We start from the raw sequence: 24,030 nt of genomic DNA, 5'->3' as shown, positions 1-24,030 counted from the left end.
TATCTAACGACTTTTCAATCTTATCTCTATCTAACGACTCTTCAGTCTTTTGAATCTATCAAGTAATGTGTCACAGCATTAGTACACTGCTTTAATCTGTCACTTTCACGCTTGTACTTAGTAATTTTAGCAAAAATCTCAGATACTTTTGGTTGCTTGTTGTTGGTTGTGCTCCTATTTTATCAACCAAGTTTTTCGACGCCATTGTAATGACACATCATTCTGCCTATTCATGCCAGAGTCCTGGGGAAAAAGTGATTGAAAGGTGGTAATTTGTATGTAACTTATCTTTATTTATTTATGATTTGGTCAGGTAGTTGAAACTGTAGGCTACAAATGATTAATTAATTTGTTATAACTTAATTAATTATTTATAAATAAACAATTCACCGCCGCCTACGACGATGATGCCATCATCCATTGCGATGTTTCACATAAGACATCATACAATGCCAAATCGGTCAGCATCGCCCAACCCTACTGCGATGTTGATCTCAATGCACAAATGCTCTGCAGTTTGTTTCAGAAATAGTTTTGTTTGCAAAACCGAAAATTAGCCTATTTTGTCTAAATTGAAACTCGGCAGGATTAACTTCTTGTTTGTTGTATAGTTCTTAGGACATCGGTCAGAGATCTCTATTTGCCGATAATCACATTCAATGACTCAATCGGTAATTGCTCTCATGAACCGAACGCAAATGTTTGTTTTTGCATTTACAAGCAGAAGAAGATGCAAGTGCGCACCGATGTTATACATATAGCAGTTACTGCATGGATTTAGGCCATTTTACAGTTTGCAATGTTTCCAAATTGAATTGTTAGTAAAAAAAATTTTTTACCAATTTTTATTTATTTATTTTTTATGAGACAAGCTTAAGGGATTATATGCTGAATTTTAAATTTATTCTCTTGGGTAAGGAGAGATCTCCACTTAGGTATCATACTTTTGAAGGGAAAATGTGCTTAATGCATTATAATGCATCAGAATCGGTACTCTGTAACAGCTGATCACCATGACAAGGTATCAGTATTCAGTATCAGATGCAAAAATCCTGATCGGAGCATCTCTAATAGGTATATGTGACTACATATCTAATAAGGCAATTTTTAGTTTTTGTAATTTAACTTGATTTTAATTCTAAACTACATTTCAATAGGCGTTATCACATAGGGAATGCTTTATAGACTTACAGGATGTGTTCATATTTTTGAATGCCATAACTTCTTGCACATTGTAAAAATATAAGTATTATTATCGAAAATAATTGTTGTAGGCCACTAGACTAAAGACAGTCATTTATTTTATACGTTTTTGTTTAGTGTTTGTGTGTGTTTTGTACATTTATGAATAGAATAGAATAGAATAGAATAGAATAGAATAGAATAGAATAGAATATGTCATTTGATGTATCCTTTCCCAAAAGTTTCACAATGATTCATATTTGGCCAACCTTTCCAAATATATCAGCACCAAATGCACCACAGATTTGCTAGTGACTAGTTAACTTGTTTACTGTGTGACATAAACAATTGTCTGTTTGATTTCAAATACACTGAACTCTGTGTTCATCTCATTTGCTAAAAATATCGACTGACCAATAAAGTAATTATAGTCAAGTCATATGAAAATCAGTGAAGTACAAATACACGTACAGTGTTGTTGATACAATTATGGTATGCTCACTAAGGCTACATCTTTTAAAAAAGAAATAAAGTAAAAATTGTATATTGCATTGCAAATCTTATTACTGTTTAAAATAACTGTTTTCTATTCTAATACATTTCACAAGCTTATTTGTTCCTGTAATATGACAGGGTGAATCTGATAGCTTTGATTATTAGGATTTTGATTAGAATACTTTTCTGAAACCATAACAATGACTTTGAACAATGGAAAAAAACAAAACATTTGTCCCATTACACATTCTCTGGTGTCACATTTGTCACAAAAAAAAAAAAAAAAACTGGCACTGTGCCTTTGTACAATAGTGTAATGTATAACGTTCAGAGCATTTCTTGTCCAGTTTCCAGATTTGTGATTGTTGGGCTGAGCTTGGGCCTTCTGCTGTGTTTTTCAGAAATGAACCTCTCAGCCATATGTCTCAGTGACGTGAAGCCCTCTCTGGAGAACCAAGTTACATTTGGTTGTGGAATGTGCTGGAGCGTGTGCATCTGCTTAAACAAAGCCTTATTTTCAGCTCAATGTTGTAATTACAGACTAGAATGGATCTAGCCGTCTTGTGAACCCACAGCAGCCTCTGCACAAGTTTCCCAGGATCTGCTCTGTACGTCCAAACAGAGAGTGTTTATGGCAGTAAATCTGAACCACCATTAACACAACTTCTCTCAGACAAATTTACTTACTTTTAGAAAAGTGTGTTTTCTGTGTGAGGAAATGTTATGATTGTAAAATTAAATTGTGATGTGCTGCTATTTGACATGGTGCTCATTGATGTTAAAGTGAGGCTAGAGGTGGACTCTCTGAAGTGGTCAGTTTCGGTGCAGCTTGTAGTCTGGCTCTTGTCTAGACATTTGGATCGATGGAAGTTTTTTGTTATAAAGAGGAAAAGCAGATTTGGAGTTTTGAAAAATAAATCCCAGTAAATTCGATGCTTAGAGATTTTCAATAAGGGTTATTTTTTTTTTATAAAGAATGGGCTATTCTTATTAATAATAACCCTGGAGAAAAAAACAGCCTGAAACCAGCCTAAGCTGGTAAACCAGCCTGGTTTTAGAGTGGTCTTGGCCATTTCCAGCCTGGTCTTAGCTGGTCAGGCTGAAAAAGGACCAGCCAAAACCAGCTTGACCAGCCTGGTTTGAGCTGGACACAGCTGGCTTTGGCTAGGCAGGTCAAACTGATCTTATCTAGTCATCTCCCAGTCTAACCAGCTAAGACCAGGCTGGAAATGGCTGGCAGACGAGAATAAAACATTATATCATGCCATGTAACAATTATATTTGAGTTTTGAATTCTCCATTCTAAATGACTACTTTTGCTCTTCAGAACTATAATTAGTGCACTTGATTGAACACATCAAATGCTAAATAAATCAATACTGCCTCAATCGAATGTCACTAGTTGGTCTTAATTACCTGTTTTGAAATGTTAATTTCACTGCATATGCTATAATTGAAACATTTAAAGACTTTTATCCCTTCACATTGCATTTTTTTCATTTTATAGTTTACAGTTGAAATTTGTACAATTTCTTATACTTTGAAAATGTCGTATTAAAATTATAGTATTAAAAAAAGAAAATTAAAAAAAAGCCAGAAATTAAAAAGTTCACATACAATTCTGTCATAATATTTCCTGTAGGCATGGGCCGGTATAAGTTTCTGACGGTATGATTACCTTGGATAAAAAAAATATCACTGTTTCACACTATTGTGATTACTGCTTTAATGTATGCTCTTTTTAAATTGTCTGGGTAAATACGACAACTTTTCCCCTTTGATGTATTTTTAATATATCCTTTTGTAACCGGCAGCAGACTCTGCTTTTGCTTTAATTATTCATCGAACAGATTATTATCAGGCCTAACATTAATCATCTTTCATGATCACACATGGTATGTTTTTTTTTACCTGCTTTCTTTTGCTTACAGGTATTTTTAATAATATTGTTTAATTATGTTTTTTTTCTTTCTTTTCTTCTTTTTTTTATTTTTTTTTTACCCAAAATATTGCTTTAATATGAGATTAACTCTCCATTTACGTGTAGTTGGTCACATAGGACCTTTAGCCAGGATAGATAAATTTGGTAAAACCTTAATTTTGAGCCCTAAAAAAAATCATGTGAAAAAAAACTAATTGCAATGTGACACAACGCATTAGCGCATGCACATTAAGCAAGCTCATATGCAACACATGGCATGTGGACACAACACATAATCTAAATCAAGTAATTATAGCAAAGTCAAATTTAAGCATACAAAATATATTTTCCCAACAATAAAATTGTGGCTAGTGAAAAAGGCACGTGGCTAGTAATGTTGGAAATCTACTAGCCACAATGGCTGGGGATCAAAAAAGTTAATGTGAAGCCCTGGTGACAAACAATTGTAAATATGTGTCAACCACTATGGCATCACTATGGCCTTCACGTGGGTGTTTGGTAGAGCAGGATGAGCTCAAAAAACCACATACAGCATCATCAGTGTGTTTTTGAACCCACAGCTGTCTGGTTTCAGTCCCGCGCCTCAAACCTCCGCCCCATTTCCTTCCCTTCAACTTTCTGCACTTTCCACTCAGTTTTACCCACAGATGTTTCATTTTTACCCTCTTGCACCTTTTCAGTATCAATACTATCAGTTGTACGGTCTTGTTTTCCAATAACCCTCTTTTAAATTTCCATTAGTCTGTTCTGTGTCTCTTGAGGGTTGTTCAGACATCAGATAAGCCACAGATACAAACTGAAGGCGGCTGTAGATGTGAGAGGAAAAGGCGAAAGGCAGGCGGTGCTGGTAGCCAGGGCCGGATTAACCAATGGGCCTTATGGGCACAGGCCCAGGGGCCCCTGCGCACTAGGGGCCCCTGCGAGGGGGGAGAAAAAAAGACAATTTCGGAGTGTCTTTTTAGGCTAATTGCAAATAGCGCATCTAGTTGGACTAAGCTATCCAGGGTTTACGCCCATCGATGCCTGATTGATAGAGACAAGATGAGTAAAGAGCAGTGAAATAATACATCCGCAGTGGCGCACCTTGTAAGGCACACGGCATCATCTTTTGACGCGATTACTCATAACATTGGTTCGAATCCACCATCAGTTGAACTCCCCATTACATATCAGATTGGAAATATATTTATTTTTAACAGGAAAGAAACATTTTTTAAAAATAATGCAAATGTGATATAAAGTCACAAGTGTCTCGTGGGTATTTAATAATGTTTAGCCTTTTTATAGGCGCCTGCCGCGCCTCCCTCTCTTCAAAAACTATATTGCTCAGACAACTGTATTTCCTCTGAGCAAAAAAAATCGCGATCACATAGTAATATTATTATTATATTTAAATTGCCTTTCTTTCGTTAACTAAACAGAATGCTGTCATTGGTCAAGCGCGGAAACGTCAGTTCTGTAATAACCCGCACTAAACTGAGCGGACTTTAGTGTAACGTTAACGTTATATCTGTCATAGATCAAAAATGAGTGGACAAGTGGATTTAGCAAACGCGAGAAAAAGAGGAGAGGAGGCATCTTTATTGAGGCATTTTCCATACACACCATCTTTAAACAGACCCGTGATCAGGAGAATGAGGGTACAGAAGAAGATGTTAACTTTAAATGATGAGTAGCTAGCATTAACCAGGCGGAGGAGGCTAACGACAGCGCAGCGCGGACTGGATTCATCGTGTGAGAGACAGACAGAAAGGGAGAGAGAGAGGGAGAGAGAGAGAGAGAGAGAGACGGGAGAGAAGAGGTATAGTGTGTGTGATTTCGGATACTTTTAGGTTTATAATCAAGTCTTCATCACAAGAAGAGTAGAGAAAATAGAGGGAGAGGAGGAGAGAGACAGTAAATTAGTGTTTGTATTATGAAAGACTCAGATTCATAGAACTCAGATTCATTGAACTGGATTGGAGAAGCATTGTGCGTTATATGCCATGGCAATAATATGCTTTATAAGTTTGTAAAAGCAATACAGTAAAATACCCTTAAAAAAAATAAAAAAAATAAAAAATAAATATATATATATATATATATATATATATATATATATATATATATATATATATATATATATATATATATATATATATATATATATATATGTGTGTGTGTAGTTTTATTAGTATTTTTATTTAGTGCTTTGAAAAATAATTTGAATCTTTACAGACTATAAATACATATGTACTATAATCATTTATTTGAATATGTGGGCAACAAATTATAGATTCATTTTATTTAAAAATTATTATATTATTCTTATTTTTTAAATTCAACTATTGGGGTGCGGCCAGGTAGGGGGCCTTACAAGATAATGTGCCCAGGGGCCCCTGAGTTCTTAATCCGGGCCTGCTGGTAGCAGAGCGTGACTGAGAGATTGGAAGAGGTGGAATGATGGATAGAGCAGGGGGAGGAGGACAGGAGAGAAGAAGTGCAGCAGGAGGTTTGCTCTGCAGGAACGTTTCAGTATTCTTATGGTAATCCAGCCTTGGATGAGCCTCAGAAGCAGCCAAGCAAACAATGAGAGTGGAGCCAGGAAGTCTGCTCTCCCTGCTGGCCGGCGTGACTTGAGAGGCAGGCGAGGCGCTGGGTTGCCTGCAAGGAGGGGCCCCCAGGAGGGGCCAGGGAAACGCATGCCAGCACACATATCCACATACCACATTCACTCTATCTACCAGTTAGAGAGCATGCTCCGTGTTGACGAAAAGCATGTTTGTGTTTGAGTGTGTTGGGGTGAGCAGGGCTTGTCTTGTTTTTCTAAACACTTCATGGAGATGATGGACACATTTCAGTCCTGTCATTGTTAGATTACCTCTTTTAAGACATTCTGGTTTTAAAAGTGCAACTTGTTTATGCCTTTTTGCTGTAGGTTGATAATTGTTTATGATGAAATCACCATGTTTTATCCAATTAGATTATAAATCAAGGCCCTTCGAAATCAGTTTCATCGTTTATCTATTTCTGATTTATTTTTCCTGAATTCTGTTTATTTTTTCAGTTTTTATAACTTTTTAAGTGTTTTATTGTGCTCAATTTTATTCATCAAAATAACTACATTACCCCAATTTTGGCACAGTTATCGATCACACAACTGATTTTTAATAGTGTGTTATTGTGGATGCCACCTGACACAATGTCTAGGACACTTCATGGCATCCTGATAAACCCACTGGATTGCTTTTTTATTTTTTATTTTTGTCCTCAGCTAAGGGTTCCGTATCTCAAACGTTTACTCTATGAGATGATATGGCATGGGATGATAACCGTTTTTTAGGTATACCGCGGTTTGGAATAGTCAAGGTTTTAAAACCCTACATTTTCTAATAATTTAATATATACTTTTAATAATTTACTTTAGAAAACATTTATAATATTTTGTAACAAAGCCTAAATAATTAAAATAAATAAATGACATCTGCTACCTTTAGTTTCAAAAACACAGATTCATTTACAAACACATTCAGAAAAAACTTCAGATCGGTATAACAGAAAATTTTAGCGGCTTTAAAACCATGACTTTTCCTAACTGTGGTAAACCTTGAAACCGGTTATCGTCCCATGCCTATCCAAGTCTGACCAGACCAAAAAGGTTATGTGTAACCCTTTATTTAATTAGATATAATTGTAAAGTGTATATATTAGGCATGGGATGAAACTGTTTTTAAAGTATACCACGATTAGGAAAAGTCAAGGTTTTAAAACAGCCAAAATTTTCTGCTATACCGTTCCTATGGTTTATGTAAAAAAAAAAAATTGGACTTTTTTTTTTTTTTTTTAGGACAACAGTATTACCAGCAGAGAAGATGCAGTTGGACATTGTAAAGAAATCTGAAGTCAATGAATAATTTGAATTATTTGGCCTGACATGTTTACTGCTGCAAAATATTTAAAATGTTTCTTAAAATAAAATATATTATGTTCAAAGGGGGGAAAAAACATCACAATACCGTGACTGTTATACTGTTAAACTGTTATATTTTTATCCAAGTTTATCATACCGTCAAAATCTTATACTGTCCAATGCCTATATATATAGAACAATATATAACATATATAAAGGTAACTATAAAACTGTGAGCATATTTAATTGTTTTATTTAGTTGATTTAGTTATCATGTTGATAAAAATTATGAATAAAACAATGTTGTGTTTGAATTAAGACTGTAATCCTTTAAAAATGATTGCCTTAAAACAATAGTTTTAAAACGATAGTGATTTATTTTTCATTTATTGAGCCAGCATATGTTGGTTTAATATCATAACATTGTACTGCTAATTCTGGATAAAATCATGTTCTTCAGTGTTGCTCTGTGTATTTTTGTATTTTTTGTCATAAGACTGGTTTTGTATGCAATTTTTCAGCATGTGCATCAATCAAGACCACAGACTTAAAGGGACAGTTCACCCAAAAATGAACATTCACTCATCCTCAAGCGGTTTCTTTATTCTGGTGAACATACAAAAAAAAAATATTTTGAAAAAAGCTGAACATCTGTAACCTTGACTTCCATAGTAGAAAAAACTAATACTATGTATGTCAATTGTTACAGGTCTCCATCTTTCTTCACTGTGTTTTCTTTTGTGTTCAAGGAAAGAAAGCAAGTCAAAACAGTTTTGGATCTGTGAGTAAATAAAGACAACATTTTTCAGTTTTGTGTGAACAATCCCTTTAACAGGATATCCCGCGGGATCCCTTTTGCTGTTCATCTGTTCACCTGCCTTTCCAAAACCTGTCTGAAAGGGGATGTTTGGCATCTTGCGCTTATCTTTTCCTTCTATGAAATGGACTTAGCTGAAAAAACAAAGATACTCAAAGGCCCTGTCAAAGCAGCATTATCTTTAGGGAAGCGAGTGACACACAGCTCACTCTGTTCTTCCTCAGATTTCTGTCTCCAGAGCGACTTCCCCTTTCAAGCATCATATGATTGACGATGGTGGGAATGCCTTCCCAGAAACCACATGCCATGCCTCAGTGATTTGCTATAAGGTGTGGTCATTCTATATGGTGGCTACAGTTGCTTTACCTTTCGCCCTCGTCTCTCTGCTCTTTCATCCATTCAAAGGAAATTAATGAGGAGCTTTCCTCTAAAGGAATTCTCAGCGAGACTATAAATTATGCCATTTAGCTGCACGACTCTATGGCATCTTTGGCTTCTGATTTAATAGTGCTCCATCTGCTGCAGAGATTTGCTTGGTGCCAGTTTTCAAACTCTGTTATTGGTATTAAACTTTGTGTCACTGCAAATTCACATCTGTAGTAATTCTGATTTCTAACAACAAGATAAAATGGATTTTTCCAAGCCGGGACTTTGTGATTTGAATAAAAAATGAAAAACCTGAATTTTTTTCTTTTCCTGCAAATTTAAGAAGGCTATTCTCTTTACCCATAATACAGTATTTCTCAAACATTTTGAAATACTATTACAGTTTAAAATAACTATCTTTATTTATTTTATTAAATGTAGTTTAGAATGTAATTTATTCCTGTAATTTAAAACCCAATTTTCAGCATCATTACCTCAAACTTTTTAAAAATCATACTGATCCCAAAGTTTTGGCTTGCAGTGTATATTTCACTTTATTTCTGTGTTGTGACTGGTGAAGTGATCTCGTTCACAGATGTAAGTGTCGAGGCTTTATGATGGGATTGTTCTTTCTCTGTCAGCACACTTCCTGTCCTCGGGCCCTGAAGCTTTCCACACAGGCTAGTCCTGACATGCTTTTACTAGACTTCTGCCTCTCTCAAGGCAAAACTTCAGAGTGAATCTTTCAGTCTGGTTATTTACAGGCTTTAATGCAAGATCCAACCCATCCATGAGTATGAGTGATCTAATCACATTCATCATAATTATTATTATTATTATGAATGCTAGTTGATGACTGAATAAATTTTAAATGTAATTAAAAAATAACTACTGTTCTAACTGTTAAGCCTTTTTTATTAAACATTTATAGTGCAGTATTATTTAATATATACTTTTTTATTATTACAAATCTAATATAAATACAACTTTAATTAGCTTTTAAGTTGCTGATTTAATTGTCAAACAAACATTTACTAAAAACGGAATCATATTAAAAAGAAATGTTGTATGTATATTTTTAATAATATTAAACACTTTAATAATATTTAAAAGTGTAATATTTTTGTCATGTAATAATGGCTGTATTATTATGATTTTATATTATTAATATGAAGAAAATTAGTTGCTATTATAACTGATTACATCACTAGAATATTTGCTCTATTAAATATATATAGTAAATATGTGTGAGTTTCAGTACTGTTTTTAATGTAGTTTAATTGAATAAATAGTTTTGGATATTAATTATGAATAAATAATAATAGTAATAGTACAAATAAGAGCATTAGTAGTGGATTTCATATATTGATTCAATGTTTTGATATTTACATTATAAAATGTAATAAATATTTAAATATTAAAATAAATAATAATGAGAAATAGTGATAATGAAATAATAAAAACAAATGTGTATTATAGTACATTTATGAAATACTACTATTTATTAGCAGGTGTGAACATGTCAAAAAACAAATTGGGAAGAATAATAACTAACAATGCAATTTGGAAGCAACATATCTCAATCAAGAAAACATTTGGAGTGCTAGTTGCTGCAAAAGAAGTTAAAATGCAAACCTATTAATCCCTTACTTCTTTACTTAAAGGGCAGTAGATCTATAAACTACTGTTTATTGCATTAAGTACATTACAAGAAGTTATATTATTAAATATTCAAGTGAAAAAATATAAGTTTTACGTTTTTGTTTTTTTTTTTGTTTTTTTTTTATCTAATATTTCCAGCCAGGTTTTAGTGAACTTGCAATATTGTCAAAAACACTGAACATTTAGTTCTGTTCTAAAAAGGCCTAAATACATGCAAGGTCATTCAAATATTTTACTCATCTCCAACAAACACAAACATTTGCTATCGGTTCATGAGATCAGTGAATACCAATTAAGTCATCAAATGTGATTATCGGCCAATACCGATGACCGGCTGATTGATCAGAGCTTTTCTAATAATAATAGGTAGTAGTAGTAGAAGAAGAATATTTTATTGCTCTTCCTTAGAATGTAGCATGCCAGTTTAATAATTGATGTGGGAAAGAATGAGTTGTTGAAACCTGTTGCTGGTCACATCTCTCCATCCCTTGCCCTGTGGTCCTGTGTGTAGAGGGATCCAGTCTGTCTTAAGGGGTCCCTGTGAGCCACGGGAGCCCCGCCTTTTGTTTCCCCATTACCCAGGAGTCAGGGAAGTGTGAAAAGTAGGGCGCAGGTCGGGGCTCTTTGTCCCCCTTGGCCAAATGAAAAGTGACAGACACCGGCCCCCTCTCTGTGCCTGTTAATTCAGGCCCCCAGTCCCGCGGAGCCTCTGGGAGCCACTAATTGCATCGAGACAAGCAGGAGCTAAGAGAGAGCAGACACATTATGTTATTAACGCTGGACAGAACCCAACATCAGCCCTCTGAATGGGACACTCCAAAAAAATGTATTTCTGTCATCATTTGCTCAAACCTTGACTTAGGAGCATAAAGCAAGATATTCAAAAGAGTGGAACAGTAGGATCTTTTTTCATGGTTCTTAGAACTATTAGCAGAAGAACTATTTTTAAAGGGTGCTTGCACTGCAGGAACTGAGAATGATTTTACTTCTAGGAACACCTTTTAGAGGAACTAAATAAGCTCCTATTTTAGAGCAGTCTTATCCAGCGTAATAGGAACTAGTGACATAAATGTTTACTGATTGGGTAAACTGATGCCATGCAAAAGCTGGCACAGCATGCATTGAGAAGAGTTACAATGCACATCCAGGCTAATGTTAGCAGCATTTGCCAATTGCATTTGCCTTAGATGTTGTGCAATTTTTCCTTAGCCTTGATGATATGTAGGACTACAAGGTTCCCTAAGGTCACTTAGTTCTCTTTGCTGTTTCAATCACATTACTTATGCCTCATTTTCACTAAGCAGTACGGCACAGTACAGTATAATTTGGTACAGGTCATCTTCATCAGGCTTTCATTTTTACTGCCAAATCACTACTGCTAACTAAGGAGAAAGTCATACGGGGCACTTGTATATTGCATCTGTAACACACTCAAATTCATTAATTTAAATTTAGGCGAGAGGCAACCACACGCAAATAGAGAAGCACTTCATGATTTCTACATGGTTAGATGCAACAAGTGAACTGCCCCATGAAGAGCTATGGAGGACATACAACCGATCACATTCTTGCTTTTTGGCATGTGGCTTTGTATCACAAGAAGAGACTAGCATTTCTTTGACCATTAGCTATGATTCCATTCAAAAATGCGAATTAAATTTATGTGCAAAAAAGACGTGCATAAAAGACGTGGGAATAAAGCAGCGTTTCCATCCAGCCAGTTAAAGAGAACAAAATCATCATTTCCTGCTTAACTGGCGCCAAATATCAACATTAAAAATGGAATTTGTTGCGCTAGGAGAAGCTGTGTGAATATTTTCTTTATCTAATTAATGACTCAGAAGACTATGCCAACATGCAATGAAGGCATGTTGGAGTTGAAGGTGTGAGACGCGGAACACAGACACTCTTGACAGTTCTGGAGGTATTTATAATATAATATCACGAGTACTGAAATGGGAAAGGCATTTTAGAATGACCAAAATAACATTTCAGATGTTTTACATTGTGCTCAGCCTGCTGGTTTGTCCAGTCACACACATTTGTATCATCACATGATCTCTTGTAACCTTATCACATGACTTTTTTTTTTTTAAGCGAATACTGGAATTTGTTCTGAAAAAGTATTTCAATCGTAGTTTATGCACATCTTCTCTTATTGAATAAAAAGTTTATCCTACTCTGTTATGCGCACGTTTTATGCACATTTTCAAAACTTTTGCGCATCTTACCATTTCCAACATCTGATAAAAAAAAAAAAAAGATGTATGTGCATATCTAACTTCACATAAAATAGGTGGATGGAAACATAGCTACTGCAAGTCATATTTTAGTTGTTTTTAAAAATAGTCTTTTCTGTGTGGTTGTTCACCCTATAGCACTTGCTAATGATGATTCTCTTTAAACCTGTAGTGTTCAGCAGCGAGTCTAGCCCCACTTTTAGGGCGTACTCACACTATGTACAGTTGCCTTGAACCAGGCCAAAGTACGCTTGTTCCCCTCCTGTCTCAATCGAATCGCATTACATTTGGGCCTGGGCATGCTTGCATCATCAATGATGCGCTGTTCAGTAGGCACTTCCGCTCATTACAGTGGAGATTTTAATATGCAGTGACACGCAGTCAAATATTTCGCTGAACAGATCAGCCGTTTTTCACGCTCATAAACAACCATAAAGTTCTCATGCTGCAGATATTAGGTATATTATATTATATTATATTCAGCAGATATTGCTGAAGGTGCACAGCTGTCGTGCAGTAAGGGGGTTTGCAATCATTAAACAGTAAGAATGATTAATTAATTCAAATGAAACGGCCCCGTAAAAGCTATGTTTCGCTTTCAGTTTCAGACTCTGGCGCGTTTTACACTCACACATAAGTGTACCACCCTAAAGCCCAAGTGAATCGCGCTCAGGCACACCTCTTCCTACTGGGCCAGGGTAAGTAAACCATGCCTGAGCCCGATTCAGAGCACCCAAACTTCTTAAATGATACAGCAAACGGGCCTGGTCACGGTTCGGATAGCATAGTGTGAGTATGCCCTAATTACTGTACTGTTGTGCTAGGTATTCTTGTGAAACAGTCCCAAAATGTTGTATGATTTGCTATTTTAGGACTTAAAGCAATGGAAAGGGAAATAAATTTGTACCATACTATACTGTACTGAATGAGCCATTATATTATGATAAACTCATGACACATAATGAAAATGCAGCTTTGATCTTGATCTTTCATCTTCACCAGCACTTTTACAAAACAATTATTTGAATGAATTATTGAACTAATCACTCATTCAGACAAGACTTGACGCCATCTAATGATGGTTTAAGTGTCAAATTTATTGATCCATAACAGCCAGAGTACCAGCAAAAAAACACTCCGCTTAAAGGGTTAAATTCTCTTTTTCAAAAGCTCAAAAACTTGTTCTATAATTATTGTTAATATACACTATCTGACAAAAGCCTTGTCAAAGATCCCAGTTGTACAAGCAACAAAAAATGACTTGACTTTTAGTTAATCATTTTGAAAAGTAGCAGAAGGTAGATTTTTCTTATGAATCATCTGTTGAGCTGCATTCCAATCATCACAAATACTGCAGATGACCTATTGGAACTCACATGGACCCAAGATTCTCTCAAAAATCATTCAAGTTTGGTGAAGGAAAAATCATGGTTTGGGTTGCATTCAGTATGGGGGCGTGTGAGAGATCTGCAGAGTGGAGTGCAACATCAACAGCCTGAGGTATCAAGACATTTGTGCTGCCCATTACATTACAAACCACAGGAAAGGGCAAATTCTTCAGCAGGCTAGCGCTCCTTCTGATTCTTCAGCCTCCACATCAAAGTTCCTGAAAGCAAAGAAGGTCGAGGAGCTCCAGGAATGGCCAGCCCAGTCTCCAGACATGAACATTATTAAGCTAGTCTGGAGTAAGATGAAGGAGGCATTGAAGATGAATCCAGAGAATCTTGATAAAATCTGGGAGTCCTGCAGGAACGCTTGCTTTGCATTCCAGATGACTTTATTAATAAGTTATTTGAGTCACTGCAGAGCTGTATGAATGCAGTCCTCCAAGCTCATAGGAGTCATACAAAATAATTATTTTTCCACTGCAGCAAGACTTTATATTCTACATTGTACATTTTTTCTGTTAAGTAAGAATACTTTTGTCTTAGCACAGTCAGACCTTACTGTCCTAATTAAATAATTAAAAATCAAGGCATGATCATATTTTATTTTGTTAAAATAAGTGTAATCTAGAGGCCTTTGCCTTTCATATTAGGCACTTTTGATACCGAATGATCAACTAGAAGTCAAGTTATTATTTGTTGTTCCTAAAACTTATATAGAGGACAATAATTTTGTCAGGTAGTGTCGTCTTTAAATGTCAATATTGCATATGTCTTTTGTACATCATGATTTTTCAGAAATTAATAAGTGTCTCTCTCTTTATTACAGGGTTTTCCACAAGAGGAGACTGTAAAGAGGCCTTAGAGAAGTCTTCATACTCTTACCGTGTCCATTCATCTTCACAACTGATTGGATACTTCAGTAATTCAAAAGTGGTGCAGTACATCACGACCAACACAGCCATACAGTTCAACAACTCGACCTTCATGATGAAAAGCACCTTCACGATCATCGTCTTTGGCGTTTTAGTAGCTGCTGTCCTCCTCTCACCATTGGCCGAGGGTAAGTCCAATTCATTACTATAAAGTGCCTACATTTGCCCATTGCTTTATTCCCAGTGGACCATACAGATGCTTGTCAGTAACCTCAGTGTGTGTCTTTTGGATCGTAAACAAAAATGTGTTTTTTGTTTGGCCTTGATTTGAGTGAAGGAAGAAGGCGAAAACTGATAGGGTCATCTGTTTTGTTTCATCTGGATGCGTAATAGAAATCCAACAGCAATTTATAATACAAAGCAGACTGAGACAGCAGGAGAATTGATTTCGCCGTGTTTGGATGATACCCAGTGTTAGCAGAAGCCTGTTTTAATGGATGGTGGCCTTTAAAAACATGGCGTGGTAATGGCCTCGCTTTTTATTCTCATCAGGCCCCGAATGCTCTGGATCCGTCTCCTCACATTTGCGATGCATTAGCAAACAAACACTATCTGCCAGGATATTCATCTGAATTACATTATTTAATTTTATTGATTTGATGCCCTTGTGATCTTCTCTCAGATGGGTCGGCAGTAATGGAGACTTTGACTCCATTTCAGGTAAACGCAGACATGAGGAACTGCACACTTCTTTTCTCTCTCAAATGACTGGCTTTATGTGAATGTAATGGCCTCTTTTAGAGACTGTAGTGTGTTCACGTAATTCATTCATTCACTCAGAGGTGATTTAGGCCGTACTCACACTAGGTACAGTTGCCTCGAACCGGGCCAAAGCACGCTTGTCCCCCCTCCCGTCTCCCCCGACGGCCCACGCTCACACCATACCGGGCCACGGCACGCTTACGTCATCGCTGCTGCGCTGTTCAGAAGCGCTCTCTATGGCAAGCCTTTTTAGCATTTAAATCTTTGTTCTGACTCCATAAATATATTTAGAGATATCTCTAATTATATTTTGACTAGTCATAATTATAATTCGACTAGTCAGAATAACAATTAGAGATATCTACAATTGCAAATGTACTAGTACGAAATCAGATTGGAGATATCTGCAAATATATTATGACTAGTCATATTCCTTCATTGACTTCCATTGAAAAATATTTGCAGATATCTCTAAATGAGTTTTGACTCGTCACAATTGTAATTAGAGATATCTCTAACTGAGTTTTTACTAGTCATACAGATGTCTTTAATTCGTAATATTTAGAGATATTTACAAATATATTTGAAGATATCTCTAATTAATTTACTAATAGTCGAATTGCAGTTGTAGATATCTTGAATTGGATTTTTGACGAGTCAAAACTCAGAGATATCTGCAAATATTTTTCAATGGAAGTCAATGGAGGAATATGACTAGTCATAATATATTTGCAGGTATCTCCAATCTGATTTCGTACTAGTACATTTGCAATTGTAGATATCTCTAATTGTTATTCTGACAAGTCGAATTATAATAATGACTTGTCAAAATATATAATTATATCTCTAAATATATTTATGGATAGTCAGAACAAGGTTTAAATGTTAAAACGGCTTGCCATACGCTCTCATTTAGCAGCACAGTGGAGATTTCTCTAGTTATATCCTTTCAGTCGTTTGTTATGCAGTGACATGCAGTCAAATATTTCGCCAAACAGTCCTTAGGGATGCGGGGACACACAGTCAGATATTTTACCGAACAGATCCGCCACTTTTGGCGCTCATAAACAATCAAAGCTCTCGTGCTGCAGGAATGAGGAGGTCTGCTGAAGGCGCGCAGCTGGCGTGCTGTGAGGAGTTTGCGTCTTTAATAAACTACGGCAGTTTGCGATCACTGAACAGTAAGAATGATTAATAAATCCATATCAAACAGTCCCTTAAAAGTCACGTCTCGCTTTCGGTTTCGGGCTTTGGCGCGTTTCGCGCTCACACACAAGCATACCGCGCCAAAGCCCAAGTGTACCGCGCTCAGGCACACCTCTTCCAACCGGGCCAGGGCCGGCCAAGTGAACCGTGCTTGAGCCCGATTCAGCGCACTCACACTTCTCAAACGATCCGGGAAACGGGCCTGGGCACGGTACGGATGGCATAGTGTGAGTAGGCCCTTATATTTGGAGAATACACATCTTTAGGCTGAGGTGTGAAGAGGTTGCTGGGGTCACATTCGGCTGTGCAGAGAAACAAAGGCTTGGGCCATTGTTTTGAAATTGGAGTCTGTTTGTGTGTTAAGGAGAGGATTGGGGAAATTTAGTTCAAACGCATAGCTTTTGCTACATTTTCGCACTCCGTTCACACTATCCTAGAGTTTTCGAGCCCCAAAAACAGAGTGTTTTGGAAACTCTGAAGATGTTTCCTTTTAAAACGCTGTTGCTGCTTATCAGTGTGGATGGGGGAAAATGGAGACATCTGAAATTGGTGGCACGGCTGCAGACATTACACTATCTGATTTGGGCTTTTTCTCAATATTAAGTAGCCAATTCAAAGTGCAGTCTTGCATCCTTACCTTGAAGTTCAGACTTCACAAGTTTGATATGGAAAAGAAACTCCCGAGGATACGACGGGTAAATCTTTCAAAGGGAACAGTGTACTTTATAATACTTCACATCACCCTGGCTATGTTGTTTCACTATCTTAACAAAAATATGAATATATGATGAAAGGAATTTTAATTTTGACAACTTAACAGACACCAAAAAATGTTAAAGCATCGTATAGTTACATAGCCTATTTATGTTACAGTCATCTTCACTGTATGCATATTTATAACAAAACAGAGCCTATAATGTAACTGTCTGTCTCTTTCATTTTCATTAAAGAAATAGGAAACATACCCAGTCTCTTTTGCTGAATATCAGTTTAATAATCGCCATTATTAAAGTATAACGTAATAATAGGTAACATAATAAAGGCAAGCAATCAGTCAAATGTGCAGAATTGTTGTACGTGGTTACATTAATATATTGAAGGGGTGGTCCACTATGATATCATATTTTAAACTTTAGTTGATGTGTAATGTAGCTGTGTGAACATAAACAACATCTCTGAATGTAAAAAGTTCTAAGTTCAATGCAAAGGGAGACCTTGATTTTTAAAGAGTTAGCTTGGCAAAACCTACAATGAACGAATTTTGGGGACTACAAAAAATACTTCCGCCCCGAGTGAGATCACAAGGGTTCGTTTACTGCGCACACAAACTGCGCAGCTAAGGGCCGCGGCCAGAGGCGCTGTAACGTTATAGCAGAGATGAAGCTAAAACTGCGTCCAAAGCTGCTGTTTCCACAGAGCTTCGTCTGTTTACAGTTCAATATTAATTATGTTCCAGAGAATTATAAAATACATAGCAAGCAAGATTTGACAAAACAGCTCCAGAATCTCTCCCAGTTCAGTGCTGGATTCAGCTAAAATCTCCTCAAAGCAGAAGCTGTGAACTACAACCTGTAAGTGTTTTTATTTGTTAAAATTGATCATGACATGTACAGTGTTTAGCGTTAACAGTATGCTGTAGCAACGATGTAAACAATGCGAAATGCTGCTTTGCAATGTTAACGATTTAGCTACAAATTCATATTTATCAGTCAAACTGCTGTAAACACAAACACACACACACACACACTCCACTAGCACGTTCGTGTCTCTTATGTGTGTGCGCGACTTTGCATTGATTGTCTTTAGGCTGCTTTTCCATGCGTTTCAAATCTCAGATAATGAAGTGGCAAAAGTATGTTGATGATCCAAATTACTTACATCTACATATTTCAAATATATGTGAAGCACGTTGTGTAACGTAGAGTTAAAAAAATACAGGATAGCTCACCTGACTCGTGGTAGCAGCAGAAAACTAAATCAAGGCTCACACAGGTCGCATCCCACATCTTGTGCTTTATTCTTGTCCTGATATATTACAGAAAATAACTTAATCCGAGCATCAGAGAAACAGAAAAAAAAACTGCCTTGCACATGCGCTTGTTATAGAAAGTTTACACATTCACACACACACACACATACACACACACACACACATAGACGCACACACAATGGCAAACGCTCTTAAAGGACCCGTGCCCCATTTTCACTCATTACAGACACTTGTCAGATCTTATTTTAGTGAGCAGGCAGGAGGTTGACTGAGATTTACACAGCAGAAAAGTGCGTGCTGTACGGGCGTGACATGGAGCCGATCCGCGAATCGCAGCACTTTATGACAATGACCAATCAGAGTCACTTAAGGGCGGGCTTTTTAGAGGAACTAGGAAATATATTAGTCGTTTTCATGTTAGCTAAGTAGCTGTTTATAATCAAAGTGAGATATATGAAAAATAATGCGATTTCCTTCAAGTGAAACATGAGCACACATTGCTTTGCATCTTATAAACACAATCAAGCCGTAAAATTACATTCTGGACCACCCCTTTAACACAAAATATCTTTGAGCCCAGGCAAAATGCGTTACTTAAGAACAAGTATTAGATTCAAAAGACTGAAGAGTCATTAGATAGAGACAAGATTGATTAAATATCACAACTTAAATATTAACAACTATAGTGAGATGAGATCCAGTGGCATATTCTCTGAACTGTCTGACGTATGCATCACTCACCTGGGCAGGTGTGCTCAAAGCACCCGTGGACTGCCTGGAGCTCAGACGTCAGCATACGCTGCAACACATGCCAGAGTGTTTGTTGTCACGTGCATTTCAGCGGTATAGTGTGGACAGAGATCTTTTTAGAAATGCTAGGGGAAACACCAGTGTGGATGTTGATTGTTTTCATTTGTAGTACATGGGAATTCTGGAAATGACTATTTCTCTTCTAGGGTTTCACCGTAGAATGGTAATGAGCAAATGAGCAAATGAGCGCTAATGCATTTGGTATTTAAACAGCGTACACTGGGAACACAACGAACATTGTCAGTTGTGGTGATTTATTTATTTTGGGGGCATAGATTTCATTTTAGTTCAGCTATGAATTAAAGTATACTTTGTTACATAATAGTTTGTTATGCAGTCAACAAGTTTTCCTGCCAACAAAACACCACTCAGCAGTTTTGCACTGGTCCAGCCTTGTTGCATAAACAGTAGGTTCATTGTTTACATTTGACTCTGGAGTGTCTCTGAGTTGCCCACTGTTGTCATGAGCTTTTACTATCTGTTTCTGTTAAGTTCTTTGACGTTCATTCTGCCCTAAGTGCATCTCTATTTTAGGCAATAATATCCTGGAGTCATAAATGCTGTCTATTTTTGGCAGGAAAGCCATGAGAGAGAGAGAATGTGTGTGTTTTCCTACCATCAGGAACTGGAGTTATGACCCAGTGGAGTCTTTTAGAAAAAGAAAAACAGATTGAAAGAGATTAAGAAGTTTAAATTAGTAAGTTCACAACCCCATTACCTCCTTTTAAAGTTAACCCTTCTGCATCCTTTGGAACATTTGTCTTTTTTAGTTTATTTGTTGCTATCATTTTGGTTGTGTGAATGCATAAATTCAGTTTTAGATTTTTAATTTGTATTTATTTATATTTTTATTTACTTTTTGATAGAGTGTTTTAAGAATCTTGGGTGGGGTTCTGGTGGTTCGGAAGACAAAGGTCCAGCATGTATCCTATACATGAGGTCATTTTTCCTATTTTGACTGCTATACCATCATAATCAGTAGGGATGTCCAGATTCGATCATGTGATCGGAAATTGGGCCCAACCACACAGTTTCAGACTTGCTTGAAATCGGACATTACCTCCTGATCAGGACTCGAATATATATATATATATATTTTTTTTCTCATTATTTTTAAACACATCTTTATCTATGCGCTGGCACAAAGTTAGACCTTCTTCTTGACTTCACACAGAAACAGCAATGTGTGCGACATGACTTAATTTTGTTGGAGAGACGCTATTGGGTAAATGCCTACAAAGTAGAACACGGAAGCAGCTTGAAGCGGAAAGCGGTCTGTAATAAATAAATTTCCCTCACGGGACTTTAAAAGTTGTTTTTGTTCACTGCTCTGACACTGTTTCAACTTTACGATTGTTTGGATTGGTCACTGTCTGCTTGTTAGCCTAGCTTAGCCTCTTTAAATATATTCCTGCTTCTGTCGTTCTCCTCCCTGTAAAGGAACAAAAGAAGAAATGTGTGCTGGGAGGAATTCCTTCTCGCCCGTAAACTTAACCAGAGCCTTTAAAACAAAGGCTAACTACCCTCGGTCACTGCAAAGGTTCCTGTTAAACACTGCTGTATGTTTTGTTATGTTTTTTTTTTCCTGTGGAAGCTGATCTGAGGGCAGGTTTAACGACTGACAGAGAATAATGTCTGCTGACTGCATATGGCGGCTCGTTCCTCTGAGAAATGTCATGTCATTCAACACATTTCACACAGGCTTTCAATGCTGGAACTAATAAATGAACTTTATGGAATTTTTCTGCCTTCAGAGGTGAAGGTGAGCTTGAGCATGTATAGACTGAGACTCACAGGAGAGAAAAACTGGCAGTGAGAGGATCAGGTTACTCCACTGTGAGGAAACCCAAGCAGACTGGAATATAACAATCAAATTGAGGCTTTGTTTCATTATAAAGTAAATTTATTGAGGTTATATGATTTTGGATCAGCGCTCGGTTTGTTTTGTTTTGACTTCCTAGGTTATTAGCCGAAATATACCATGCACTATCTGACAAAAGTATTGTCGTAGCTCCCAGTTGTAAGAACGAACTATAACGAATTATAACTTGACTTCAAATTGATTATTTGCAAAAGTGGCAAAAGGTAGATTTTTCCGATGAATCATCTGTTGAGCTGCATTCCAATCAACAAAATACTGCAGAAGACTTACTGAAACCCACATGGACCCAAGATTCTCACAGATATCAGTCAAGTTTGTTGAAGGGAAAATCATGGTTTGGGGTTACATTCAGTATGGGGGCGTGTGAGAGATCTGCAGAGTGGATGGCAAAATCAACAGCCTGAGTTATCAAGACATTTGTGCTGCCCATTACATTACAAACCACAGGAGAGGGCAAAGTCTTTAGCAGGATAGCGCTCCTTCTGATTTTTCAGCCTGAAAAAATTCCTGAAAGCTAAGAAGGTCAACAAGCTCCAGGATTGGCTAGCCCAGTCAACAGGTATGAACATTGTTGAGCATGTCCGGGGTAAGATGAAGGAGAAGGCATTGAAGATGAATCTAAAGAATGAACTCTGGGAGTCCTGCAAGAGCGCTTTCTTTGCCATTCCAGAAGGAGTCATACACAATATTAAATATTTTTCCAATGCATCATGACTTTATATTCTATACTGTACATTATTTCTGTTAAATGACAAGACTTTTGTCTAAGCAAAGACAGACCTTAATGTCCCATTTAAATAATTAAATAATAAAAAAATCAAGCCATGGTCATATTTTATTGGTAAAATAAATGTAATCTAGAGGCATTTGCCTTTCATTTAAGCCATTTCTGATAACAAATCATCAACTAGAAGTCAAGTTCTTATTTGTGTTCCTAATACTTGAATAGGTGACAAGACTTTTGTCAGGTAGTGTATTTTTATACATGTATATTGTTCCTTTGCCCTCAATTGCCATTCTGCACTGCTTTGCCATATTGGGCCGCTCGCCTGGGTCCCACTACAGGAAGCTTATTGAGTCTATTGTCGGCGTTGTGAGTTTCCCCAACACTTTAACTATTTCCTTTATTGCGCTCCCTGACAGGTAGAGGACTAAACATGCCAAATGCATGCCGCTCTCCGGAAATAATCATTACAGTCTGACAATGAAGGCCTATGTTGCTGTGTGTGACTCTGCCTTTTCCTTGTTTTTGGTAAACCACAGCATTTGAATAGCGTTTGAGCTCCTGTATGGTGACATGTGTTCAGCGGTGCGGCCTGTTAAAGGCGGTCTAAACTCTCACTTTTATAGCTTGCTGTTGGGTACTTGACTCTAGAGGTGTCTCTGAGCCCATTAGAGCTTTACTTTCATAACGCCAGCCAAACTTTATTGGTCTGTGTCAGGCAGGCTGTTGTTTTCCACATGTTCCCTTTTTTCTTTCCCTCCTCATTTCGTTTTTAACAAGCCGGTCCTCAAATAAGACTGGATTATTACGTGTCAGGGGGGATTTTTGCCCCGAAATGGGAGCCCGTGTGATAATTATAATGATCGTTATTGAAGAGATGAAAGTAAATAAATAATAATGGCAGGTTCAGGTTAACGGCCACTTAAAGCTTAAGTCTTTGCCAGCCCAACAACCCTAAGCCACATTGTTCTTTCTTTTTCTTTTTTTTTTCTTTTTGGTGTAAACGTGTTCCGATTTTAATGAATAACCGATGTGGGATTGAAATAAATAAATGGCTCTAATATTTCAGTCTCTCACAGAAGGGCAAACCTCCTACGTGTCGTCCCTGGAGGAGAGATGATTCACATGTTATTTTGATGTATCTAATGTCTACCCAGTGATGTATTTTGGCGCAAGGACATCTTGGAGGATTTTTAGTGTTTTTATTTACCCTCTCCTACGTTTCTGCTGCAGACACTGAGAGACGGTCATGAGGACCAGCGTCTTGATTATAGGCTTGTGATCCAAAACGCCCTCGTCGAGACTTGGCTGGCTCATTGCATCATTTCCTGCTCACTCGTACTGAAATAAAATATGACACAGAGAACACATGTAGACTGATCCGTTTATGGGCAAAACATGCTACTTTATAGTCCATGCTTAACTTGGAGGACAATTTTTCTTTTTAGACCATGGTGTCATAAGAAACTAGTACGTCGTTTACACATTTTCATTTTAAAACACATCAATTTGTTATGATTATGTCTGGTGTCCACACCACTCTGACAACTTGTAAAAACAGAGCTTTTTGAAAATGCTGAAGACCTCATTTAGTTTGGAAATGCTTGTGTTTCGTTTTAGTTTAGACGGTCTTAAATGCATGCTACATCCATAATTGCTTCTATATCCTCTAGGGCTGCACAATTAATTGAAAAAAGATTGCTATCTCGATTCAACCTCCGACATGATCTTAATCCAGCATCTCTAGTCTTCACATCATTTTATATACGTTTCTCAGCAACATATACACCTCCAATGGTGTTA

The 24,030-nt window shown here is 37.0% G+C and overlaps 1 protein-coding gene across 2 annotated transcripts in view; it reads left to right on the top strand.

Annotated features, from left to right (window-relative positions):
- bmpr1ab (bone morphogenetic protein receptor type 1Ab) overlaps nucleotides 1-24,030 on the top strand; it is a 72,012-nt gene that overhangs the window by 25,003 nt on the left and 22,979 nt on the right. The window contains exons 3-4 of one of the 2 annotated variants that reach the window (XM_087274931.1): nucleotides 2,079-2,285; nucleotides 14,808-15,041. In XM_087274931.1, the coding sequence (XP_087131057.1) occupies nucleotides 14,966-15,041 (76 nt within the window). In that variant the 5' untranslated portion in view covers nucleotides 2,079-2,285; nucleotides 14,808-14,965. 2 annotated transcript variants of the gene reach the window in all.

The sequence above is a fragment of the Danio rerio genome, chromosome 12 (assembly GCF_052040795.2).
Source record: "Danio rerio strain M-AB ecotype USA chromosome 12, GRCz13ab, whole genome shotgun sequence".
NCBI lineage: Eukaryota > Metazoa > Chordata > Actinopteri > Cypriniformes > Danionidae > Danio > Danio rerio.
Note: the sequence above shows the minus strand (reverse complement) of the source record. Positions and strands in the feature narration are given on the sequence as shown.